At 34.8% G+C, this 10,983-nt stretch overlaps 1 protein-coding gene across 1 annotated transcript in view; it reads left to right on the top strand.

Annotated features, from left to right (window-relative positions):
• Positions 1-8,818, top strand: part of cdkal1 (CDK5 regulatory subunit associated protein 1-like 1) — a 417,958-nt gene extending 409,140 nt beyond the window's left edge. The window contains exon 15 of the mRNA XM_015357729.2: positions 8,515-8,818. Coding sequence (XP_015213215.1) covers positions 8,515-8,538 — 24 coding nt within the window. The 3' untranslated portion in view covers positions 8,539-8,818. The remainder of the gene's footprint in view (positions 1-8,514) is intronic.
• The last annotated feature ends 2,165 nt before the right edge of the window (positions 8,819-10,983 follow it).

Below are 10,983 nucleotides of genomic sequence, written 5' to 3' on the forward strand. Positions count from 1 at the left end.
ACTGTATTCCAGGCATTGCTGGTTTAAACTGGGCTGTGACCTGGACCAAAATATGGCTCAAAATTAGTTGAATCTTCTGCTTGCCATGTAATAGCAACCACTGTGTCTATGCAAGTGCCTGTGAGCTTTTAATGTTAACAGTAAGGGTCTGCAAACACTGCAAACAGTTAACTAACTTTGGTGATAGGGTCAGAGGCAAGAGCTAAGAGAATTTAAATTGATGATTTTAATTGAAAATATTTAAATTGATTATTGGCAAATACAGATTTTATAAAATCTTGCTACACTATATACTGGATTTTTCAGAAAAATACTTATTGGTGGTATTATTTAGCTTCAACACTAAAAACTTAATTCAACACATGGTAATATCCTTCAGCTTAAGTACTGTGTAACAGATAAACAATGCACATTAAAATAATATTTCAGAAAGATTCCAATCCAATATCGATCTCATTTTTATAATATTATAACATATTATAGTAAATGATGGATTCACAGATATTCTGACATAGGAGGTTTACATTTTTTACCTTCAAGAAAGGATTAATTTTAAGTCACATATCTTTCTGAGGACCTGTCAATGACAGAAAAATTAGGCTCTACAAAACCAAATGCTTTCTGAAGCATTTCATTTCAATTCAAACCTACCTAATTTGTTCGATAATCGTTTTATAACTACTGACCTGTAAAGAACAGTGATAGCTGTGTCATTCAATCACAAGAGCTATCTTAGAACATTTCCTTGATTCATTGTGGAACTGCTTTAGTCATTCTTCTGATCCAAGACTACAGACTGTGGGAGTGTCATGAATGTTTCCAGTAACATTAAATTACATTTTCAGATTAAATGATCTTTGGCAAAATGAGTAGGGGTTTATCAAACACAGGCTTCAGAGGTCTTCGTAGTTCAGCGCATCTAAGGAGACTCATTTTCCCACATCAAATTCTTTTACAAAGCTTAGAGAACTCTTTGCATTAGCCATTTGGATGGAAAAAATATGGCAGATGAGTATTTGAAGACATCAGGGGTTCATTAAATCTATAAAAAGTATAATTCATGACTGAAATTAACTGGTTTTTCCCTTTAAAATTGGGTCCCTGATTATTTTGTCTTCTTATACCCTCAAGATTAGATTAGCACCTTATTTGTGGTCCATATACTTTGATTTTGTACACAAGCATGGCATGTCATCACAAATATCTTCTTGAAGAGCTTGAAGCTCACCTTGAAAAGCACTGGTACCATTTATAGAGGATGGACACCACATTTGTGCAGCCTGGTCAGGATAGGTGTCATTGAGGATTCCCTATTGACTAATGCCAATTATAGTTATTCCCAAGGGAACTACTGGCCACTGTCAGCTAGTAATTAACTTAAGCCCTATTAAAAAATTAATGGCACAGCTAGTCTTGATCGGTAATGGCTACTCTCAGAAGTGAACCGGGAGATTTCAAGGATTAGTAGCACATACTGTAAAACTCCCTTTTCTAGCCATAGAGTGCGACCTCATTTATCAATTAAATGTGTGAATAAAACCTTGTGAAGACTCTAGCTGCAGAAAATACTGCTGCACCAGATGACATTACAGCTGACTTAACAATTTGTGCTAGAACACCAGGTTTGTATAACTTTTGACTTGTTTGTAAAAATTGTAAATAACAGCAAAATTAAAACCCTACATGTTTGTCACTACCTCTTGACTTTGACTGTGAGACTGTATTATAATGTATATGCAAATGTTCAATTATGCTGGAAGTGTTGTAGTTTGGATTTTGATCTTTGCTTATTTTGAATTCATCACATTGTCAATGTGGTAAAAATAAATTTGTGCCTTCATTAGTTATTGGACATTACTAATACTTCTATAAATCTTCTTTAACAAAAATAATGGCACAAATAACCAAAGGTGAGGTGTAATGATCATGATTACACTCATGCATTCCTGTAAAGCAGAATAGGATAATTTAGTTTTTTTTTTGTAATCCTAACTTTATCCTCAGTATCACTCTCTTGACATTGTACTCTTCATCCCATCATCATAAATAGCAAATATAGGTTCACCCTATCCATACATACTGTATACCTCTAGTACAATTAAAGCAAATCTGCATGGATTACTTAGCTACTGCCATCTTGTTTCTAATATTTTATTTTTGTTCTGTATACTAAACTGTAGGTTTAGAAGTAGTGTGATGAAAGGCATCAATGATGTAGCTTGTCAGCATTTACATTGATGGGCTGTCAAAGTGTTTCAGATCTGACACTTTTCCTCTGTTTTAATGGCACTAAATAAGAGATGTCCATAATGGCTTCTCATCAACTGGTACGGCAGGGGAATCTTAGGCAACATCCATTTTTAACAACTCCCTGTCTCCCAAAACATACTGTGTCAGTCATCTGTCCCCACCAATTACCACACACCACAGGGGATCTACCTGTTAACTAGAATGTTTTAAGGTTAGTTGCCTTCTCTTTGGTCACATGAACAATAATTGAAGATGTAACTCTTGTGTAGCATTGTTGATTGACATAAATTAATATTTAGATCCATAATATATATACTGTAGCTCAAGCTACAGAATCTCAGACAAAGTTAATACCATGATAGCTTGTTTTAAGATTACCTTTCCTATGCAGTGATAAAAGGGTTTTTAATTACTGTAACAATTATAAATTGGAACAATAAATTGCAAGAGTGCTTTGTCTCTCACACAATGACTAAATATATAACATACAATTTATTGATATGACACCAAAACATGTACTGTATAACAAACCAAGAAACAGAATATATCTGTTTATCGATCAGCTGTGATACAACAGGTTGATCAGTCACTCAAGGACTACCAAGATGAAAGGTAATGACATCAAACCTAAAATGTTGATTATAACGCTATATTTTACCTACTAGCTAAATCACATTTATATTCTCACATCAAGTAAATATGTATTTACTACCATCAACTAAACCATAACTTGTGTTTGGAATAATATCTCAACTCTCAAGACTTATAATGTGAACAAAAAAGTTTTATACTCAAAGAGCCATTTGTCATTTGTGTTTCTACACGTTAACTTCCTTGTAAACAGTCACATCATTACCTGAAAAAAACCAAGGCACTATATCTCGAAAATGAAAAGCACAAACACTAATTTCAATGGCAAAAGCCAGCACAAATGGAGCATTAACGAATACAGTGTGTTTCATCGTTTGTGCTTTTTTTTCCAGTAGAAATGCAATTGCATGACCCATCTCTATTAAAACGCATCCAGTGTAATGGGACTGTAGAGCACAGCTTGACAACTGGATCTTTACATTGATTGTGACATGGGAGATTGACTGAGTCCTGAAGTTAGCACTATCTTGACACAAAATATCTTTCAAGGTCGACTTTCAGATTTTCTACACAACTTGGAATTAAATGAGGAGACCTTCAAATTAAGAGGTGTCACTGTGTTCTGCCCGCCTGGCAGCAAACAAGTCCTTGCTCATTACATTGCACACTGCAAAACACAATTTCAGCTTGCAGAAATATGAAGACTTAACAAAGGCAGTTTTATCTGTGTCTTTGGACATGAAGGTATATTTTCAAATATTTCTGAGGTCCATATGTGTGAGACGGTAGACCTTCCAATGTTATTTTGCAGATCTAGCAAAGCTAAGTTTATAGTCCCCCTTAAAAAATCAATTTCCTGGTACTTTTTTTTCCATGTTTACATATTTCTTTGCATGAAATAGATCGTACCGGAATGTTTTTTTAATACAGGAAGTTACTAATTCTAACCTTTTTAAGTATGTGGCTCAAAAGATGGGTTCAATCTTTAAACGTCCTTCCTTCAGTTTGCCTATTTATTTAAAAAGAACATAATGGCTAACTTATTACTTCCTCTTCAGATGTAAAAAAAATTATTGGCATAGCTACAAGATGTGCTATTCAAAGCCTTTTCAAGAAAATGCAATTGTTTGCTTTTTTAGGCAAAACCTGCAACTCTTGTGATTACGGTATGATATTAGAAACATTCTATTTTCCTGACCACACATACACACAGAAAATAATTATATTAAATGCAAAATCAAACAGCACCCGCCCCCGCCCCCCCGCCCCGGGTAAACAGAGAAACACAATTGCAGACCTTGAAATTGAGTGGTTTCCAGGCAGTATTACTAGCGGTCAGGGTCACTGTACATGGTCTGGTAATTCCCCGAAATATAAGGCGATATATCTCGGGAACGAAAGCAGCTGGGAAGCTACTTTCAATGGTACAAACTTGCACAAATGTAGCACTAACGAATCAGACCAGTTCAGTTCCTCTTAGCCGTTGTAGATGGACTGAGTGATGTCACGCCTCCCAAAGAATAAGGAGCTATATCTCAGAAACAAAAGTAGCCCAAACGCTACTTTCAACAGCACAAACTCAGCACTAATGAATGCAGAGGTTTCATCATTGTGCTGTTTGTTGGGGGGGTAACTTCACGAAGCTGTTTCAGGAGGTACACAGCTTCCCGACCTGAGAGATGTTTCTTATCAAATAGGCCCCTTTTCAGCTGCATTTCTCTGCTTTTACACAGAGGCCCAAACTGCTTTGACAAGGCAACAGACAGAATATTAGAAATCTTTAATAACACTTAATTCTAAGTGTAGTAATATGTCTTGCTACTACACAGGTTGACATTTTGTTATCAAATGTTGCCAAAAACCTCATGGTCCCTGCGTAGAGCTGTCAGTCTCTCTCTCTGAGGAATTGATATAGACTTGAAGTAATAACAATTTCTATGACAGTGTTTCATTGCAAGTGCACTCCAGCATCAGGCCTCTTAGGAGTTTCAGAGATGAGTGGAAGAGGTCTGGAATGAGTTATAATTTCATATCATTGTGGTTAATTAGTGACAGTTCAAATTTTGCTTTTGGAATCACTTCAGCAGCACATACAGGAGTGCAGTGTTGGTTCTCCAAGCAGGAGGCTAAACATGAAAAAGCAATTAAAGTTATTTATGAAACCATCTCACAGTAAACAAAAAAAAACCACTGAAAATAACAACTTAGGAGATGCCCCAAAGTGGTTTCATTTTATTTTGTCATTTAGTTTGCCAGAGCTCTGCTAACCATCTGACAGTGCTAGTTAATTTATTGTCAGTCCTCCATACTGTGTCTCACACAGAGAACTATCCTGATCCTTGAACAGAAGCAGCTAAAGGAAAAAAAATCTGATATGGCAGCCCTGACACAACCATGAGTTTTACCATGACAATTACCCACAATCCTTTAGCTTTTCCTAGAGAAGCAATTACAATTTCACAGGTTGAAATTAAAATCCCCTGTGGTATGTGATAGAGTAACACAGACTGTCAAAGTGATTTCAAGCTGTTTATCTCCCACTGTGTTAAGAATGAAAACAGATTCTTACAGAAAATGTAAATCATTTTTTTACAAATCCATTGAATATTAATTCTGACAAAAAAGGAGAAAAACCTTCAAAGGAGTTGTGATGATGCAAAAGACGTGTTTTGACAATGACCTCCTTTCGTTTTGTTACGTTTTACATTGCTTTGACAATAATCTTTGCATTTCTTATAAACATGCTTTATGCATTGTAATAAACAGATAATCCCCCTTTTAAAGGACATGAGTTACTCTAAACTATATGTGTCCCTCTCAAGATTTATGTCCAAATAATATATACTGTATGGCCCTCACCAAAACAAGACAAAAAATGGATGGATATAATGTACATACTTTATACACTGTATGTTATTATGGAATGTCTTTAGGATATAGCACTTTTAAGATAAAAAAAAATTCTATGAGTATTTAAATATTAATGTTACTCTATATTGGGTATATTTTATATGTACCTAACATACAGTATATAGTATATTTAAATATAATATCTTACTAATTTAGATTATGCAATGTGTGAATTTGTGGTTATAAAGATCTATAATATGACTTTGTACAACACATTTAAGTATTTATTTGATTTCCTCTAAGTATGTGGTTGACACTTTTGTATGTGTGCCTTACACGGTGAAAAAGCTGCTTTTTTTTAATTTGGCATTAAAGATAAAGGATGTGCAAAATCAAGTTAAGCATGGCAGTTTTGGTTTTATTTACCAGAAAGATTTATTGTTTCAAACATATTTCAGCATTCTAAAAGACATCTGAATTCAAGTCCATACTACAAAAAGCGTCTTCTGATGTTGAATAGACTTGTCTGTCTTTTTGTAAGCTTTTGGAAGCAGTTCCTTCATTTTATTGAAAAAAATCTTGACTACTGAAAATGCTTTAGAGTGCAGATTTCATGAAAAGCTCACAACAGGGGTAGACTGGACTGCCAATTGGAAATCATCAGTTTTGGGGCACTGCCAGTGCGTTTTCAAAATTGTACATTAAACTGACAGCTTTGTGCTAAATATTTGCAGTACTGTAGCTTAATTTTTATTCAAACAAACCTCAATCCTAGCTTAATATTTCTTTTTGGAGAAAGACATTTTCTTACATTTTGAGCTTTGTGACAGAAGATAATTAATTTCAATAGAATACCCATTCCTCTCAATACGTTTTGTGGATGACCAAAAGGAAGAGGATTTTCCATTATTTTCTTTATACCTTTGGGTATGTACACTATATATTGAATTAACATCGTACCATTTTCTCATGTTAGAGATTCAAAGGCTTTTACCTTTGCAAACTGTAGATACTGTGTATCTTAACATTTGAATGGAGTTCAGGGAGAAAATGTACAGCTCATTATTTAGGAATTCTACTGAAATATGGCATAATTGATACTTTGATAAAACTCTGCTTAATTAAATGTTTGTTGCCTGCCTTTGTAAAGTTTCTGAACACCCCATCCCAGTCCAAACAGAAATAAAAAGCAAATGTTAAGGATTCCTGTTGTTTGGGAATACATTCTTTGACTCTGCATTTGCAGTTTTCTTTTTTATTATAACACATATCTGTATTCTGTAATCTAATCACTGAATTACTGCAGAAATAATTAAGTTGAAACTCAATTATTTAAATATGTACTGAGCAAACTCCCTGCATACGGCACTGCTTCTGATTAATTATGGTTCTATTCTTGAACTGAAAAACACCTAAATCTATATAAGTGCTATATATTTTTAATCCCCCAATAAAGATGGGAAGTGACATGCCATGATTAGCATATATCATATCCTTTTATGTTGAAGTAAATTCTGTTAAGGAAAATATAATGGATTCTAATGAAAAAGGAAAATGTTACATGTATTTGTTTTTTTCTAAATTGAATGTGCTTCTGTGGAGCATGTTTTCCTTCATTGAATATGTAATTCAAAAAGAACAGGGAACATAAGAATGTCTTGTTGACCATTTTCAAACTGACTTGTTCTATGTTTTACTAAAAATTTAAAATTGTGATCAACAATTATTTTTTCATGCCCTGAAATTTGCATCTCACATTGACAGTCAAATTGGCTCGCTACTACAAATCAAGTAGCAGTAAAGGTAGGATGTAGACAATGTGCACTTTTTAGACACCCGTCTCTTTTCACATTGCAAATCCCACAATGTCCACAGCGGTATAAACATCAGGTTGGTGGTGGGGGAGAATTGGTGCATTTTCTATTGACAGAAGTGGAATCCAACAAGTGCCCTGCAAGCCCTGTTGGATCTTGCTCAATGCTATAACCCTCATTAAACTACTGGCATAATTGTACTGTATGACCGTTAGTACTGCTGCTTCGCTGCCCTGAGATTGATTCTGGGCGTCTGTATGATGTTTTATTTTTGTGTGGATTTTCTCAAGCTTTTTTCCATCTTTCCAAGACTTTCTAACTAAGTTGATTGGTATCGCTAAATTGTCCCTGTGTGCGCATGTCTATATGTGTGACAGACTGTTGCCCTGTTTGGGGTGTAGTTCTGCCTTGCACCTTATGTTTCCTATGCTTAGATCCCAGATCAGAGCTAGACCTTTCAAGGAAAAAGTCACTTCTTGATGATGGATGATCTAATAACGTCTAGGTTTTGATGAAGGATGGATAGATGGATCTAATGGGATCTTATCTTGCTCTCCAAAGGACTTGATGATTCACTGAGGAGCCCCTAGTTAGTTCCATGTTTGGCATCCAGTTAGATTTACGTCAAAGTATTCGGAAATCAGAACACAGATTATGAACTTTATTATTACAGACTTCAAAGACAGTAGTTGCAGTAACAAGATGGCTTTTTTAGTAAAATAACGTTTATTATTCTTAAATTCTTAAATATGCATCTACTCACTTAAGAGTATGCATCTACTCTTAAGTGAAAATGCTAAAAACATCATAACAACAAAATGTGTTAATATCTGAAATCAGTACACCTTCTGTTATTCTTTCTATTGTCTAATTGAATACTGCATGAAAGGAAATATTCAAGTTTGTGTGTTAGAGAGTGAAGAAAAGACTAATAGAAGACATGGTGCAAGGGTAGTGAATTGAATGTTATAACTAATAATAATTCCTTGCATTTATGTTTATCCCACAGGATCTCAAAGAGCTTTTCAGATAAGAGGAGACCAGCTTCATTCCCTGTTGAACTGCAGCACCCATCACATAGCAGCCATTATGTGCCAACTCCCCATTATACAGTAGATCAGATACTGTACAGTATACATAAGTGGGAAATTGCTTTGGGAATTAAATTGAGGGGGAATTGTCAGGAGGGCCATACTGTAGAAGTTCAGAGTGAAATTTTGGCCTGGATATCAGGTTAACACGCCTCCTCTCTCCAAAAAGTGAAATAGGATTTTTAATGATCAAATAGACAGGATATTTAATATTTAATATTTTATCTGAAGGTTTGGACCTCTGAAAGCATATTATCCCCATCACTGTGTTGGGACATTGTTTAGGAAATTCTGGTCAGGATGGGAGAGCACCACCTACTCATCCATCAACTCCGCTTCCAAAAACAACTTAGTTTTTCTAGTAAATGTTCCAGCCCATTACTAACCAGGTCCAATATTGCTTATCTCCTGACATCTGGTTAGAAGGATGAGATAGATTAGATCGGTTGCAAGGTTGTAATGCTAATGTACCTGTTAACTCCATTACTGCTAATCACAAATACCAATTGTTAGTATATTTTCACAGTATTTTTCTAATGAAAGAATAGCATTTTCCTTTCAGTGTCACTTAGAAATATGAAAGTCTATCAGGATGTTGTACTAAAAAAGCCTTCAATGAGAACAATAAAGGAAATCTCTCCAGCATGCAATTATTATTATCTCCCTTTTAAAAGTGTTACTTGAGTTTGCATCTCTGGTGATAAAAATTTAATTTTATGCCACATTATGCTCATTTAGTTTTACTGTTTCCCACATGATAGGGTTGTTGGTTTCAATTACAACTGCTACCACTACCAAAATAAGCTTGGATTCTAGTCTTAAAAATGTTCTCTGTAGTTCACAATTTAAATTTTAATACAGAGCAATTGTATTGTGCTCATCAATTTTCTTTGTAGTTTTGAAATGTCTAGTGATTTTATCTGTGATTTATAAAACAAATTATGTCAAAGAATTTTAGCATGCAGATCTTTCCTCCACACTAATTTTTATACCCGAAACACTACTGGTCTGTGAGGATGACTGTCAACATGCAAAACAGCACTCAAAAAGATCCTAGTTTCTATTCAGAAAAGAATATTAATTCACACCTTCCTTCTCTCTCTTGAACATCATACTGTAATACTTGGTTAATCTTCTTCAGCCATATTGCTACTTTCCCTACTCAAACTTCTTCAGTCACTGACATTTTTAATCAGTTTAGTCATGGGGATGCTGCTTCTGGATTTTTGTTTGATTTCTTGCCAGTGAGTTCTCAAAGACACTTGATGGACATGGCAGTACATGAAGAGACCTATGTTGATTTAGCTATGACTTAAATCCCTCTTTATCAGAACTCTCTAGCAACTGAAGGGTTTGGCGTCTGCCTTTATCTGCATGAAGTATTACCCTGCTGTGGTACACAAGACAAGGCTAGGTGCCAGAGTAGGGGGACACTGCATGCAGGTCTAATGCAAAGAATTCATAATTGTCACGAGATTAATCAGCAGGTACTCCACTTATATTATTTTTATTGCATAGACACAGTTCCAATTATACTTAGGAGAGTTAAACCAAAGTAATTTGAAGGTTACGTTTCATCATTTGTGGGTACAAAGCCACAGACAAGTCAAGGTCACATTACAAAGCATAGCAATATCATGCAATGGGATCTATATAGCCCTGACTGTTAAGTGACATTCTCATAACTGCCAAGCACAAAACACAATCTCTGTTGCATTATATTTTGAGAAAATATAATTTTTCTTATAAATCGGCAATTTTAATAAGATTCTTATCAAAATAAGATTTAGATCAAATTCAGACTTGGCAAACAGCTACTTGGTGATGTCCAATGTAGATAAATGCAGGCTATTACTGGCAGGTAGAAAAACTAAATACAAATTAGGAAATGCTGAGCATGAAGAGGCTACTTATGAAACACAGTAGGGGTTTATGGAGACACATCATTTACATCTTCTAGACAATGTGGAGAGGCAGTAAAAAAGCAAACTGTTACCATATATAGTTAAAAGCATATAATTTAAATCAAAGGATATCATTTTAAAATTGTACAAGACACTAGTAAGTTCTCATTTGGAATATTGGGAACAATTTTGGCTAAAGAAATTATGTTGCTGCTCTGAAATCAGTCCAGAGAAGTGCAGCCAGATACATTCCCTTTAAAAATGTTGGAATTTCAAAAATTAGTATACATAATGTATTGCTGACATGTCCAGTAATTCATGTAATTGGTTAAAACTGAAAATTAATGACATTGCATATTGTCAGAGTCCTTCGATAAAAACACAGAAGACACTGATCAAGCACAGAGTTAAACATAAACAGAGTTAATCAAGACAAGTGCTAGCTATAATAGTTCAGTTATACATTTCTTAACTGGTACTGCA

Source organism: Lepisosteus oculatus, chromosome 10 (assembly GCF_040954835.1).
Source record: "Lepisosteus oculatus isolate fLepOcu1 chromosome 10, fLepOcu1.hap2, whole genome shotgun sequence".
In the NCBI taxonomy this organism is placed as follows: domain Eukaryota; kingdom Metazoa; phylum Chordata; class Actinopteri; order Semionotiformes; family Lepisosteidae; genus Lepisosteus; species Lepisosteus oculatus.